This window comes from Numida meleagris, chromosome 1 (assembly GCF_002078875.1).
Source record: "Numida meleagris isolate 19003 breed g44 Domestic line chromosome 1, NumMel1.0, whole genome shotgun sequence".
Lineage (NCBI taxonomy): Eukaryota > Metazoa > Chordata > Aves > Galliformes > Numididae > Numida > Numida meleagris.
In genome coordinates this window covers 34895232-34912019 of record NC_034409.1, presented here as the reverse complement: position 1 = coordinate 34912019, position 16788 = coordinate 34895232, and the positions used below count along the sequence as shown (strand labels likewise).

Genomic DNA, 16788 nt, shown 5'->3' with positions numbered 1-16788 from the left:
AAAAAAAAAAAAAAGAACCAGGACTGCAAACACATTGAACCTGTGGTTTCCCCACTGTCATTAATATAGTTCTGGCACAGTATTCCAATAGCTGCAAAGAAAATCTAAAACAAGCTATCCCTGCAATTTCTCTTGCCATGTTTTGTCTCAGGGAGGCCACCAGTAACTTAATAACTCGCTGTTCTTAATCACAGTTAACATCCTCTTTTGAAAAAAAAAATCTTAATTCAGGTATTTAATGCCCTTAAATTGCATTTTATTTTGACTGTTAAATGCAGTCTGCTAGCTCATTCTCTCAGCTGAATTGTGTAGCTTTTGCATGCCCATGAAGCTGGATCTAATCCCCAGCTACTGCAGTGCTGCAGAGTGCTGCCCTGAGGCGCTCAAGATGAGAGCAATACTGATCCATAGGTGAGCCGTCTGCTGCCTTCCGCGAGGTTAACCGAGGCCTGGTCCAAGCCCATTTGGCTCAGTAGAAGGCCTCTCAGTGACTTCAGCTTGGATTTAAAATAGAACCCAAAAGAGAAAAATCTAGCTCTTGTCCTACATTTGAAGAGCTTTGCCATTAGGGAAATAAACAGCAGAGCTGTGCTTCCTTGCCCTCCCCCCAGTTCTCCTCAAATAGAGACCCAGCTGATACCAACAAAAACGTCTCCTGACAGCATAAGGCTTCTACTTTCAGAGTGGTTTGCGCCACTAAATCCATGTTTTATTTCACTACGAGCATGGGAGTATCTGCTTTAGGAATTCTGCAGCCAATTCAACTCTGAAGTATAGACAAAGCCTATATTATGAGGAGCTAACTCTAGGCACATGGTTTAATAACAGTGCTGCTTACACTGTTTAATTGCATCCAAGTACCACTCAGTCCTTTCCTTTTTGCTCATGAAAAGAGAACACGCCAGGCCCGTTTTCTCTTTCCCTCTTTTCAAAGATCTTTCTCTTCCGGTACTTCAGTGTTAATATGGGAACAGAGCGTGCATGCACGATGTTACTGGTTTTGTGATAAGATCACAGCAGAACTTTCCATCCCACAGCCTGCAAGAGGAACACGTGGATTAACAACCACCATGCATTTCTTTTGATTTGCTTTTTGGCTTCTGCATAACAGGCCAGATTTCAAATGTTAATGGTCGGTGTTATAAATCACAGGAAGGCATTGGTGCTCCTGGTCTGTCTCATTCAGCACGTTCTGCTATTCTTTAATTGGACAGGGAATGTGAGAGAAATAGCATCTGCTATGTTTAAACTAGAAAACAGCTGCAAAGGAGAAGCAAGAGAAAGGACTTGTCCTTTCTGTGCTTCTTTATGAAATCCCCAGCAGGAGGAACCGTTTGCTTGAGTCTTCTGGAAACCACCTCACAGTTAAACCTCCTGATTTTTAAGAGCCATGAAAACTTCAGCAGTTCATGCCAAGGTTTTTCTTCTGGCCCCCTCCCAACTTCCCCCAGCTAACTGTCTAGGTCTGAATTATTCTATTTAGCATTTTCAGGCAAAATTGTTCGGCCATTTCCAGGAATGAGCTTGCAGAAAGTTGTTTTGCCTCTGATGAGAGTGTTGGAGAATCTTTTCTTTGTGAAGATAAGCCTTTTTGAAGCACCGGAATGCAGTCCTGCACTTTCACAGGTAGTGGTAAAGGGAAAGAAAGCCCTTTTCAGAAAAGTCTCTTCTTCTGCTTATTCCAGTGAAAATCCATCCACACAGATTTAGCTATATTTGGACATCTTTGAAGGAGAACAGCTCAGTGTGCTCAGGAGAAGCAGCATTTTGTGAAGACTCTCTCAGAAGATTTTTTGTACATTGGGGTGTGGTTTTCCTTGTCTTTGCAAAGAGTCTGTCAGCTCAGCTCTTCAGGGATGGGAAAGAGTTAGAGATGCCCATACAGCCTTACTCAGACTCTGTGGAGCATGTGCATTATGATACTGTTTTTACTTGCAATTATTGCATGTGTTTTTTCTTCATCAGAAACTTGTGTGGTACTGGGTGATCTGAAAGACAGACAGCTGAGAAACATTCTAAAGATTAGCTCTTTTCATCCTGATGTAGGTGCCTGAAGTAGGTCAAATGAAGTACTTTTAAAATGCCAGATTCTCTCCAATGATTGCAGAGGGTGTTTATCCCTCAGGTGTAGCTACTTCAGGTCTGTTCTACAGATGCTTGCATTTTGGTGCAGTGAATCCCAGTGTAGATGTCTCACATTGGTCTCTCCAGACTAATAGATGCTTTTGACCTTCATCTATCTGTTCCTCATTTGTTTATCTATACAGTGGGGAAAATGCTGTGTTTATGTGTTGAAGGGTGGTTATGAGATAAAATCATGAATAAACTTGTGTTGTAATGCCGCACCATGCAATTGCTTCCGCTCCCCATAATGCTCAGGCAAGGATGTGAAGAGTACTCAGTAAGTAAGGCATGAGCATAAAAAAAAAAAAAAAGGAAAAGTGTTGTGACTGATGAACTAGTCACTGCCTACCTTCTGCATCAGGCTCTCAAAGAGAGAAAAATATGTGATCGTGTAATTAAAGAAGAGAGGTAAAAGTAAGTTCATCCAGGCAATAATCATTCTGAGGTTCATTAAATTTGAAGTACTCTGTGCCCACATGGTGACTGTAATATTTTCCTTTTAATGTTATTCTGTTTGTAAGTAGATGGTTCTGTCCTTTGGGTTTTTTTTTTTATGCACTCCTTTCTATAATAATTTATATGTGTTTCACTTATTTTAATCAGCTCCTAATTTGTTTGTGTCAGTTTGGGATTTATTTTTTTTAACATCTGCGTAAGCACAGTCTTTCTGATAGGGTCAGCTCAGCAGTGTTGAGCAGAATAGCCTTCCTCTGAGTACTGTGGCTCTCATTCTTTGAGGGCTTTGCAGCTGAAGTAAAGTGGGGTGGATTTTCACTGATAGAAAAGAAAAGAAAGAGAAAACAAAGAAGAAAAAGAAAAGAGCCTTGCCAAGGGTGGCCCTGCAGCAAGCAGGGAGCCTACCTGCAGAGGGGGCAGAGGAAAGAGTACATGTCTCATTGCTGGGATTCTGGCAATTATCGGGTGCTTGGGTTTCTGGAAGTCATTGCTTGGCTGGGATTTTGAGAAAAGAGGTATAGGGAGTTGGTTTTGTTTGGCTGAGTTTTTTTTGCTAAAAATACATGCTGCGGAGAATAGGAGATACTCAGACCTCCTTTTTTTTACTTCAAATACATGCATACCCCCTGTAGTCCTGTTTCTGCATTACTCAGAACAAGTGCTGGGAAGGGAAAAATTGGAAATATGCAGACATCAGGTAGGCAATCCTGGATTATTTTTGCAATTTGGGATCAAAGACCTTATGTTCAGAACCAGAACTATGGTTTCTGTTTTGGGTTTGAAGGTAAATTACCTAAATTACTTTTTCTCTGGTTTTTTTTTTGAACTCTTCTGCTGAACTGCTGCTCAGATTACACTGAAGTAGAAAGAGAGCAGTTAATAAAATTGTTTTCTGTCTCGTTCTGCCAAATTTTTATTTCATGAGTGGTTGGCATCAAATGACAAAGTACTCTTATGGCCTTTCTAGCAACCCCAGAGAGCTGCAAAACTCTCACTCTGCTCCTTGGTGCATTGATATCAAGGTCAGAGCTCAGCCCCATCCTTCTGCGTGGCAGCATTTTATACAGCAGTTGTGCCAATGCAGCAATTATTTATGAGATCTATACTAAAGTACAGGCTATTGAAAACAAATAAAAGTTTGGGGGGAAAATTGTATTGATGGCACTTACTTGTAGTACCTGAAATTCTTATTCTCTCTTTGGGAAAACAATATAGAATATCACTTTAGGTGTTTTCATTTTGTTTATTGGTGTGGGGTTTTTTGTTGTTTTTTGTTTTGTTTTGTCTTCTACTCAATGAACAGACCTTGCAGATCTTTAGCCAAGTCTGAAACCTCCTGCCTATTGAACCAGGCAGTTTAATTTTAGCCAGTTTTGCAAGTCAGAACAGTGCTTATTACATGTGTAGGTGTGGCTAACAAGTGCAAAAGCAGTGATGAGTGTATGAGGCAGTGTGGCTCAGAACAGAGGACCTTGAGCAAAGTCTTGTCACGCACCTCGAGTACACCGGGCAACCCAGCCACAGGGGAGCACATAGCTCAGCTACCTGCTGAGAAGCAGAAGGTGCTGTCACAGTCCTGCCCCTTGCTCATGTGGGCAGGGATTTGGGGCCTGCGCAGGGAGCTCACTGCTACAGCACTGCACTGCGTGATGCTGGTATGTCCTTGTTTGCCTTATCTGCTTCATTTGCACATCAGCTCTTTTATCAAGATGTCTATATTCTCCAGAGCACACCTTTGCTCAGAAGCTTCTAGGGTTATCTGATATGTCATTATCATGTTAGATCTCTGAGCACATAGGAATTCTGTCAGTTCGGCATAAAGTTTGGGTGCTCACAGCATTTGTTGCCATCTGTTAAGTGCTGACAGCGAGTGTCCTTGTGCTCTGCAGGCCTTTGAAGAGAATCCAGCCCCTCTAATTTTTACTGATTCTTACTGTTAGATGGAAACGCGGGGTCATTATGGCAAATAGACTTAATTTGTGGGTACTGCAGCACTTCATAGTAGTGTCTTACAAGCACACTTTCATGGGTAGCAGATGTAAAGTTTGGCACGACAGCTGTATGTTAATTTGCAGGCAGAGATGCAAGTTGTGTATTCATTATTTGTTCTGCTTGTTACGATTAGTCAGGGATAGAGTTGTACAAGAACTGGAGTGTTTTGAAAAAAACAAAGTTCTTCTTTATTTCAGTTTCCTGACTTACCTGCAAGAAAAACTAAGCATAAGAAGCTCTTTTGTACATGTGTATGTATGCATCTGTGTATATATGCATTGTGCAGTGGGGAAAACGGTGTATTACAGAATCTCTGCAGAGGAGTTAGCATATTATTTGCACTGTTTTGGAGGTCTGTCCTATCCTGGGAGATGAGTTTAAAAAGTTACAGTTCCAGAGTTCTGTTCCTGGAATGAAATGCAGGCAGAATTCTGTTACAGGTGACTTCTGCAGACATTTCACAATCAGTCGTGCTGTTTTGAGGCAGTTCTCAGGAGCCATCTTTCCATAGAAATTGGATGTCTGAGGCCCAAGTTGCCAAACTAGCTGTCAAATTGTGTTTATATACTCCCGAGCTCTGAATCCTTGTGCTGCCACCGGAGGATGGAGATTTGAGTTTTCAGTAGTTCTTTTCAGTGCCACCTGAATTTCTTATGAAGTAGTCGTTTTTCAGGTAACAAAGGAAAAAAATGGCAGAGCCTGGACTTAGTTGGAATGCACTAAGGCTAACCTCAAAGAGGCAGATCCAGAGTCAACTGCACGGGCTTCATCAGCCATCTCCCCTTGCTGGTTTAAGTTCAGTAGTAGGTAAATCAGGTTTTAGATTAACAGTGCAAGTGAAAAGAAAGGTAGAGATAAATGAGGAGATTGGGATCCAATGCAACTTGAGTGCCTCAAGCCTTGAGGAAAAGTCTTTTAAGCAAAAAGGGCTTAGGCAGGCATTGGGGTCTGAACACGAGAGAAAATCCAAGAAGAAAAGTGCACACATGGATTATGAGTACGTCCGAACCCACACTGTTTTGAGCACTTTGAAGGCAGAGGTGGTTCTCCACTGGTTAGTAGGCAGCTCTGAGCTGAGGAAGCGGATGGGGTTAAAGTTGCAAGGTATGAAATTAGGTAAAGGCAGCTCCTAAGCTTTTGATCTGCAGAGCATGAGTGCATTAGAGGCAGATAAATGAGCTGCAGGAATTAGGCGAGAAGAGGCAAATGAAAAAATTGGGCCAGTCATTTGACAAGAATATGAAATTGCTTGTGTATAGGGGAGGAGATAGACGATGCTTTCATTTAGAGTTTGTAATGTCTCCCATTTTCTGTTTGGTGGCTGAGAGGTCCCTCTAATTTCATTGTCACTCATTCTGCTAGCATCCTCTTGAAATTATTCCTATTTCTTACTTTTAAAAGTTGATTATTCTAAAAGTGAGAGGGTGTAAAATGCCATTGGAAGCTTTTTTCTTTTTTTTTTAACAGCAGTTTCATCTTTCTCTGTGAACTCTATGAGCTTTCTTCCAATTAGTAGCCCAGCATTTCCAGAGCCATGCTGTTATCGGCAATAAAGAAAGACATTACTATTTTTATTTTTTTTATTACTGTTCTTGCCCCTCTAACCCTCTAATTCCAGCTGAGCCAGATAAAATAAGAACAACTATAGCTCACTCTATGGCCAGCCTGAAACATTCAGATACTCCATAGGCAATGGGAGAGTAGGAGCCCACATATGTTATAGTATACGGTAAGTAAGTCAGGCCTTAGAGACTGTCACTGACCCTTTGAACAAGAACATTATTTAATTTTTAAACAGTTGTTTTATTATTAAAGAAACTACCACTCTCTTTCCCTGAATATTGCTGGCAATGTTCAATGCCGCCTTACTCTCTTCCAAAACATATTTTAGGGTAAAGTCTCACATGTCATTAAGCTTATTAATATTTTCTGTATTCCAGCCCTCTAGGGAGAATTACAAACACTGTCAATGACTATGAGCTTTTCAGCCATCATTATCAGAGCTTGCTAACTGGCACTGATTCTAGTTCCCCCGTAAGATCTGAGATGAAAATAGGTTACTTCTTTAAATGAAGCATGAATAAAGCCAGGGTGCAAATATTATGCAATTCATAGAATAGAATGCTGAAGCCAGGTCTGTGCTTCAATACTCTGTGTATGTGCTTCAACACTGTGTGTGGTTTACTTATGATATTATAATATTGCTATGAATGAACGGTAATTGGCCTACCCAGTCATAGGGCACCTTGAAGTTCCTCCTGTGCCCTTCAGACACTGCAGAAGTTTTATTCCTACCTCTCTTCCTTGCTGCTACTTTCCCTTTTGAAAGCATTGACCCATGATCCCATTCTCTATTTCTTACCATTTTAAAATATATGTCATAAATATTCCTTTTTTGCAAACTGGGTGTTACAAATTTGTTGTGATCAAATTAAAGTACAAGGAAAGGGGATGACATCAATAAGCAGTCTCCCACCTCCAAAATGTTAGTATTTAACTAAACATCAATCAGCTGTATGTGTGCAAGGGAGACTTAGGTAATCATCTAGCTGGTGTTAAACATGAGCAAATGAAAATGCCCCTACAAAGGAAAGTAAAAATGCTAGCAAGATAGCCTAAGGCATATTTTAGCATGTGACTGGTCTGGTGTGGCTTGGTACATCAAACAAGCAATGAAGAACAGTACCAAAATTGCCCTTTTTAAAATCTCTATCTATGACCAGGTGGACGACAAACTTGGGAAGAAAAGGTATTAGAGGAGAGAAATATGGAGGGGAGACAAAGGTGGAGAAAAGCTTCCCCACTCTCAGCACATCTTTCTCTTGTGCACTGCAAAGAGCTAGCTACTTATAGGCTTGGTGTGGGTTTGGTTCCTATTTTGCTTGAGGCCATGGAAAAGGCAGACAGTTGGAGAAGGCCAACCACCTCCCACTGGGATAGCCTCAGGAAAGCATAAGAAGGGAACTAGCAGGGTCATGGTGTGGCAGACTATTATGAGTGTTGCTGTCACAGATAGGATATGATAGATAGGATATGATGGTGCTGCTGGAGTGTTAGGAGTTTGGACAGCTTTGAGTCTTACAGAGAGAACATCTTAATGGACGCAAAGAATGCTCTTTCTGAGCTGGTGTTCATTTTTAAAAAAGTAGTCCTTAAGAATACAAAAAGCAAACCACATGAAAGATGACAAATTTCATTAAGTGTTTAAGATGCTATTTGACAGTAATGAATAGTTTGTAGGTTAATGAAGAAAAGTGGATGTGAATGCGTGTAGCATCCCTGAGTGCTTTTACACTGCTCCACATTCAGTTGAGAAGTGCTGTAAAGGGCTTTGCAAAATAGTATCAATGGGGAGTGTTGCTGCTATAGCCGCTACAGCTGCAGGTCTTAGAAACAAAACTCATCCAGCCTGTTGGAAATTCTGCCTGGTTACACAGGCTTAAATTTGTACAACTAGCCATGGACTTTAAGTGCCCTGTAAAAAATGTATTGACTTTGATTTTCACATTTCAGCTCTGCAGCTTTCCAAAGGAATGGCAAATACTTCAGCCTTTCCTGATCGTAAACCTATGGTATGTCTGACACCTGAAACATTAAGCTACATCTGGAAAAATTGCTCCATTTGCTTTCTGTGGGTTGCAAAAATTCTGTTTGAAGGTAATGAAAAAAGATGCAAGGGACAGAAGAGAACACTTGTTTGATCAAGAAAAGTTATTTCTATGAAATATTGGCTTATTTTGTGACAGAAGTGAGATAAATTTAAATCTCTTACTGCATTACTACAAAAACTTTAAAACTTTGCAAGGGGAGAGTTATAATGGTTGAGGAACTATGCATTTATTTGCTGATATGAAGCGGTGCAACCTTGCTATATATACACTTACATATATGAGACATAAATATTTACTGCTTTCAGTCAGAGAATCACAGCAACAGAGAAGGCAACATGGACCTGCTATACAGAGTTTTAAGATGAAAAAATTGTTAGCTCATGGACATGTCATAGGAAAGAAGCTCAGGAGGAGGGAAATTAGTGTGAAATAGTAAGGCATCCACTTTTTCTCACTCGTGTTATTGCTAGAAGATACAGCAGCATCTGGGTAACATCAGTGGCAGTCTTATGGAGATGTATGGTTCAACTGGTTCAGCTGGCTCTTTAAGGTCAAAGTCTGTTTTGACATACTACCTCCTTGTCTGTCTCTTTAAAACCACTCCAAAAATTATTTGTTATTTTGGCATGAGTTCTGAAAAAAATAAGAAAGCACAAGAAACCTTTCAGTTAGAGAAACATGTAACACAGACAGTAGCAACAGGGCTCAGTGTTCCTACAAGAACACGCTCTCTGTACATCAGTACTTCCCACCTTGAAGTACAAGAGGGTTTTGTAGGAAAAAAATAAAAATAAAAAAGGCATAATAGAATAACAGAGTTTGATTTCCTGTGGATTTGGTGTCATTTTTGATTGCAAGCTATCACTGAAGCCTTTCCTATTTTAGGGCATTTTGTAAGCCCTGTTTGCCAAGTAGATTCTCTGTTGCCTAAAGCAGGCAGCTCTCTTTTTTACCTGCCCCACTGTGGGAGTCTGGGAGTCCTAAAGACTTTTTCTGTCCTCCAGCATCCACCAGCTGTTGAACTGGATTCGGCAATTGCGCCATGAGGATATGCAAGTGTTAGTAGATGCATACATTTTTGAGTATATAAACGAAGATATGTAAAGTGACCAGGCGTGCTTCCTTCCCATTGGAAATCAGGCTAAAAAATAATTTATTTCAACCTTCAAAATAATTTGTGATTATTGTTTGAGGTGAGCAAAAGTTGTCACACTTATTTTATACAGAACTTTTTATATATTGTATAGCATATTTATGCCCCATAAGAAACTCTGAAAATAAGAAAATCACTGCTGCCAGTGATTAAAGGTGGCAAATAAAAAAGATGTCCTGCTTGCTAACAGGAGAAATGTATTAGCATGCAGAAAGCAATGCTGCTACCTATGGGAGGTTTTAATCACGCCTCATGTACTGATTGAGATGCAGTGCTCAAAGGTGAGAAAAATTATTAACAAAATCAAAAATCTGGAGCATTTTTCATGCAAACATTCATCAGTATATCTTATGTAATTACATAGCCAATAAATCAACGTAGTCTGTAAGTGCTTCAGTCACGGTGTAAATATCTTAATGACTGAAACATCCTCGCACATGAATAATTTATATCTGTATCATTCATTTTTCATACCCATGCTTTACTTCAACACGATAAACTAATCCCTCTCTGTCAGGGAATGTGTGCTTGATTATTGCCCTCTGATTTCCCTTCCTTGTGTTTATTATCCACATTTAGACACACTCCACTTCTTCTCTTCTGGTTCCTCTAATGTAGTTATCTTATTTATTCATTCTGTCGTTCTTGGTTTGCCTTCCCAGTGCATTTTAACAGGCACCTGGGAAATAATGGTGGGGCATAAGCTGATCATGCATTTCTCAAAGAATTCTGTAGCGACATCTTGAAAGATTTATTCATTCGTGACAGATTGTATTTAAATATATAGCTTCCCTTCCTCTCCTCAAGGCGATCGCTACAGAACGGACCTGTGATGAGCAATAACAACTTGAGCTTTATCATTTCCTGGATCCATCTGAGTTCAAACCTTCGTCACAGTACTCGTGACAAGCATCCTTCACGACCTCTTCCCGTATGTTTGTGAATATGAGCTTGTTTGTAGTTCCAGAAAACACTGAAATATTCAAGAAGAAAAAAACTGTTCCTCAGCACAGGAATTGGGAATTCTTAAATTCTGCTTTGCTGCACATGCTTGTTTGGGTGTATGCAAGTCACTGCACCCTGCCCACAGCTAAGGCACTTAACCAAAGCATCTAAGGCATGGGCTTGATGGCCATAAAGGTTCCTCCTTTAGTTACCAGAGAAAGACAGGTAGCTGCTAAGGGCTGTTCACCCAGCTTTAAATCTATTAGTGCCTGAAGTACCAGACAGTAATGCTTCTGGGTGGACTGTCCTTTGGGATCATAATTCAAGGTTGGGTTCAGATTTATAGAGAATCTTATTTTGGTGGTGTCTGTGGAAGTTCAGCCTTTAAAAAGTCATTCCCAGCTGGGCTCAAAAATAAATAGCTCAGAATTAATGGGTACTTTCAAAAATACTGAATCTCTCTTTCTAGCTCTCAATTTTCTAACTGGAAAAAAAGGTGAGGGGATTGTAAAAATTGTCTCAAGTTGTGGGGGAAAAGTGTGTTTTATTATTCTTAACTGACGCTTTACTGGCATTGTATGTTATTCCATCCAAGCGCATTTTTCACTTCATGTCTATGTTTGGTTTACCTACGTTACTCTCTAGCTAGGAAGATCGCCTCACACGACTGTTGGATAATAATGTTGAATAAAGTTCTCCTTCCATTTGTTGTATCATCATATATAGCTTGTTACATGTGTATAGCAATGTAAAGCTTCACAGTCTTCCACTTCTGTGACAGAATGACATTTTTAGACTAATTTTTAGGTTCAAGACTGCATGGAATACCTTAATCCCTATCTTTTCCATGCTCCTGCTGCAGCTTTTTTACAGCTTCTGAGAGATGTCACAGCGGTACATTTTGCTTGTATTCTTACAGCAGGCTCCAGTACCCTGTGTATATGAATCTCTGCTGTTGTGTAGTAGGACATTTGGTAGCTTTACTCCAGCACATCTCTACTTAGACATTTTCTTTTATTCTGATTGTACGTATCTCCAAAGTCCTCTGATATCACTTACTTTGCCTCAGTCTTTTTACATCCTTGCAGAACTCCTTCACTTACTGTATCGTAACTAAAGTCATTTGTTGATAGATGGGTATCAACTGGTAAGAATTCTCAGGCAGTTTCCAGAGTGTGCTTCACCCCTATCACTGACTGCCTTATTTTGGTATTTATGAAGCAGCCTGCTGTCTTCTTCCTTTGGTCCATCTAGCTCTTGTCTCTCTTGGGCATAGTTCTTCAACGCAGTCATTAGTCTTGACTGTTGCTGTCTCTGTTTTTTCTGCTTTCTTTTTCAACTGTTTGGTCATCTAGTATTTATGACCTGTTGCAAAGCAGTACTTTATCCCGTGACAGTTCTTGATGCCTAAACTGGGGACACTGCAGAATTCCTTTATGTGTCATATTTTCTGATTAGAGAAATAGAATAGACAGAAATTTTATTTGGGAAAAAAAAAAAAAAGGAAAATGGCATAAATAGTACATTGGTCCTGTATTGAATTTTTGTTGTCTAATTTTAACAGATTCAGTTTCAACAGCATCTGGACCTCTGCTTGTGGAAGTTGCCAAAACTCCTGGTGCTGCTCTTGGGGTTGCACTGTCCACTTCGATGTGCTGCAACAAACAGGTCATTGTCATAGACAAAATCAAATCTGCAAGTATTGCAGACAGGTGAGTGTGACATAGAGCTGACACTGCAGATCCATACCTTTTTTTTTCTATTTTTGCTTTGATTGGTCTTGTTTTGAAGAAACTTGTCCTTATTTAGATGAATTTGACTTAGCCATATGCTATCAAGGTTGCTAGGTCTTAAAATTAGCACTTTGTCAGATCATTGTTCCATACTGCAGAGTTTAAGAATTCCAGGGCACCATTTACTTCAGCTTGTTCACATAGTTTTCAGTGACATAAGACAGACCCAATGTAATACATGGCTGTTGGTTGCTCTGTACAACACAGAAATTTAGAGGTCTGTTCTGACTTAAATGTAACGCTGCAGCAGAAATTAATATTTAAAAAAATAAATACACCACTGGAATTCATAAAGTAAGCTCACAATATGGAACAGCTGTCAAGGGAAGTAAATTTTGAGGCTTTGCAACCTTGAAGTGTTCTTTTAGAATGTACCATTTATTCTTGTGTTACAGTGAAATGGAACTTCTTATATCTGGATTTTCTTATTAATATTTTAGAACACAACTGAGGTACTAGGAAGACTGGCTTCTGTATTTCAAAGTTATTTTGCAGTAATTTTTCAACTTCATTTAAACTCCATTCTACTGTATTAAGCTCAGATTTTATGTAAAATTGAGGGGAAAAAAATACAGATATTTTTCCCTTGTAGTTTAAAACTGTAGCAGAGCTGTGGGATATTTATCAGTGTGTGTGCGTGTGTGCGTGTTTTTACATATACAGTATGTTTCTGTATACATATCTCTATCTAAAAATTCCCTAAATATTACGTTTCAGCAGCAAATTCCTCCTGCATGTTCCCAGTCACCCTACCTTGTAACACCTCTTTGACAGTGGTGCTTTGGGTAGCACCCACTTGTAGCAGTGAGTCTACAGCTCCTCTGTGGGCTTTTCCCTACAGTAGAAACTTTGAGAGTGACGGCCATTGATCCAGGGGTGTTCTCCAGTTCAATGGTGCAGGATGCTTTAATTTTCTCCCTCTGTTTTTTCCCATTTCGCAGGGGGTAACCAATTAAAGGAGCTGTCCACTTGACTGGTACGTCGGGATGCTGACTGCTGTGTTTGCATTTCTCAACTCATCCAGTAGCCAGTCTCTTGAGTGCAGCAAAATTTAGCAGATAGCCCCCTCCCCTCCCAACTCCTTAAGTCACCATGCTAGCCCTGGTTTCATTATTTGTTTGACTACTGCATAATTTCATCATCATTTACAGCTTTTGTACTAATAAATGTTTGAACTATAACTCAAAAAATGATGAACTGGGTGCTTGTGTGAGGGATATGTGACCAAGTTATTTGAGTCTCCTTACGTTCTTCTCATCTTATTCTGCCGCCATTTGCATATATTTTAGTAGTCAGCTACCCCATTCCAGTTCTGTGAGTGACGTCTTGGCATATGCTGTATTAACTGAATTGTTTTTAAGGTTTGTACTAATAGATATAAAGTCTCACCAGTGACAGTGCCTACAAAACACAAATCTCTCTCGAAAAAGAAAGAACACGCTCATAGTTATGACCAGTTTGAAGGCAGTAAAACTCATTTTCCCAGCAGAGAGCATACCTGATCATACTGAGTTTTTCCCCTTTTGTATAGATGTGGTGCATTACATGTAGGAGACCATATTCTGTCCATTGATGGCACCAGCATGGAGTACTGTACACTGGCAGAAGCAACGCAGTTTCTTGCTAATGCAGCAGATAATGTGAAACTTGAGATCCTTCCTCACCACCAGACACGGCTAGCACTGAAAGGCCCAGAGCACGGTAAGAAGATCTGTAACATTGAATTCCACTTTATTTTCCTCTTTTCCTTTGCCTGCGCTTGCTGTATGGCCAAGAAAGCTATGATGGCAGTCGTGTCTGTAGATGTTGCTTCAGCTCCCCAGGTTATGCTTCTGCAGTTTCTAAGCAGCTCTGTGTTTTCTCAGTCTTAATGTATCCTCTGAGATTCCTACAGATAGAGAAGGAAATGTTTTACTGAAAAATGTTTCTGCACACTTGTAAATGTACATACAAACACCTGTTGAGTCTACTACTGTAATCACTTGGGGGGGGTAACTAGGTGCTTCAGTAGGTGATTCTCTGAGTTGATTCTTCAAATTAGAGAAAGAAGGGGGGGACGCTGATTAACTTCTTTTCAGCATATTGAATTCATAATCTGTTATAACCTCTTCAGTAATAGAGTTTTTCTCCCTTAAAATGCTTCAAAAATAATTATTTTCTCTTGCATATGGCATTACTATTTATTCCCATCATCTTTTAGAAACACTTCTGAGATTGCTTCATGGGTGCACTGGCAGTGCTTATGAAAAAGGTTTGTTTGGAACAGTTCCCTAGATCCCTAGTTCACTAGGGATCTAGTTTCTAGATTCCCTAGATCCCTAGATCCCTAGATCCCAGCCCTTTTTCACCGTGTTACTTATTTCATAACAACACACTTAAAGTGAATAGCTTTCCATTTTCAAATCAAATATAAAAAATGTCTTAGTGTTTGAAGTTTGAAAATGGGGGCTACCTGTCTTGTCTTCTAACTAATCCTGAAAAAGTAGATAATTCACAGTATTCATAAATTCAGTGTAAAATATCATGATAATGGATAATGGATGTCAAAGAGGTAACAAGGATTATCAAATACACAGAGAATAGGTACCTGTGTTAAAGCATGAGTAAGCGGTAGCAATTTCTGAACCTTTAATATTGTGCCTCTCCCTCTTCTAGACCAAGATTTCTGAGGCCTAGAAATGTTAGTGTTGATAAATGTTTTTGGACATCTATCTACTATCCAGGCTGTCCCTAGAAAAACAGTGCTCCTGTATGTTTGTCAGATTGGTGAATATTGAGCTATTGTTGAGGAGATTCTAGTTTGTCCTAGACCAAGGGTGAACAAAAAGTAACCCTTGCAATGCCATGTTATTCCATTAGTTAACGGCACCTCTTTCCCCTTTTCAGTTAGGCTCCCATGAGGAAGCAGGGAGTGGAACTGCAGAATATGGAGAACAAATCTTGTGATAAATTTCCTTTTCACTTGTGACAGTATGCTACAAACAGATCTTCCCTTTTTTATAGCAAAGACACCACACATTCGATTTTGGGCTGGTTAAATAACATTTTAATAGGGTTTCTTTTGGCAAGATGAGTTCCAGGGCCAAAGATTTGTTTAGATGACTGTATTTCCTGAAGCATTTTGCTTCTTAGCAAAGATTTAAAATAAAGCATTGCTGTTAATCTGCTAGTTGCCTTCAACTAATGAGGATGCTTGATAAAGCAATGCTCTTGCTGTGCCAGGCTTGTGAACTGGTTGTTAAAAAAATCATATAAAGGGGATTTGCAAAAATGACATAAGCGTATCTTTTGGGGAAGAATCTCCCTACAGTAATAAAATTGCTTTCTTGAGGAAGCTGACATAACTGGAATTTTTACAGCCCTTTCCAGCCCCTCACCAGGTGGTGCTGCTTCAATATCACAACAAATTCAGGAGGTAACATGCTTTATGGAAGCAAGAATGCTTTTGGAAACAACCTTTCATCAGGTGTGGTATGGCCTAGATGCTGCAGAATTTGAAAAGCTCCCTTTATGTGTCTGGGATAAGCTGAGTCATTAAGGCTGTATCTGTTGAGCTCAGTTATTGGACTTCTGGGAACATGTTAGGAATTTAAAATGGGCAGGGAAGTCAGTATATAAAATAAATTGAAATTTTAGCCCTAACATAAAATGGAGAACACTATAAAAGATCAGGTTTTTTGTGTGTTTTTTTTTTTTCCTTTCCACTGTGCTGCTAATATTCATTTCTCTTGCTGCCCCATTAGTTTTATGTTGGCTGCACACAACCCTGGGTTAGAATGGCTCAAATTACTAGTAAATTACTACTGTTACACACGATAGGATTTCCTTTTACAGAACGTTTGTTGAGCTGGGATTATCCTTCTACAAGCTGAGCAAACTGAATTTGTGTACCTGACTGCTTTGTAGGACGTTTTTATCTCTATTCTCAGTATGAAAATAAAACATGAAAAAAATCAAAGACTACCAGATGACTTCCTGCTGGAAGCAGTCTTTTTAATTAAACAAGGCTCACAGCAACTTGAAAATAATGAAAATCCACCTGGCCAAGTTGTTCTTATCAGATTTTAATTTTTATACCATAGTTAAATCCAGAAATCTTGCTGCCTGCGTGCATAATCAGAAATATTTTCATTTGAGAAGATACGATAGGCCTGTAAGATACACGGTGCCACATCAGGCTACTGCTACTGTTTCTGGGATGTTTTCTTGTTAGAGGTGTGAGATTTTTGGAAGTCTTTGAGGGTGAGGCACTCAGAGAGGCAGGCTGACTGGTGCCTGCCACTGGTGTCTCATGCCTCCCTTCCTGTAGGGACACCCTCACCTCATTTGTTACCTGTTCCAGAAAATAAATATTAAAACGTTAATTCCTTTGATTCAGGCACAAATCTGAGCAGTTCCAGGAGGGCAAGGACAGGTGGTTCCCTCAGGGAGGGATGCAGGCCCAGGGCACCCCAACGTGGTCCTAGGCCATGTCATACCAGGGCCCACAGAGCCCCAGCCATGAGGCTACGAGGATGGAGTGGGCCCCTGTGCTCTCCTTTCACTCGTGTACCCTTCAGTGTTGGGTCAGGCCTGGCTTTTGTCAGTCAGCAAATGGTTAATATATTCCGATAATTAACGAATCATTGCTCCTGTAGTATGAAGTGAAACAAAACTACAGCTTTTCTTCCAGCACTGTGTGGTGCTTCCTGCAGTAGCTTCGATTTTTCCCTGA

At 40.0% G+C, this 16788-nt stretch overlaps 1 protein-coding gene across 6 annotated transcripts in view; it reads left to right on the top strand.

Moving 5' to 3' along the window:
• Positions 1-16788, top strand: part of GRIP1 (glutamate receptor interacting protein 1) — a 303721-nt gene that overhangs the window by 246105 nt on the left and 40828 nt on the right. For all 6 annotated transcript variants that reach the window (XM_021385102.1, XM_021385101.1, XM_021385104.1 and 3 more), the window contains exons 8-9: positions 11846-11993; positions 13606-13775. In XM_021385102.1, coding sequence (XP_021240777.1) covers positions 11846-11993; positions 13606-13775 — 318 coding nt within the window. The remainder of the gene's footprint in view (positions 1-11845; positions 11994-13605; positions 13776-16788) is intronic.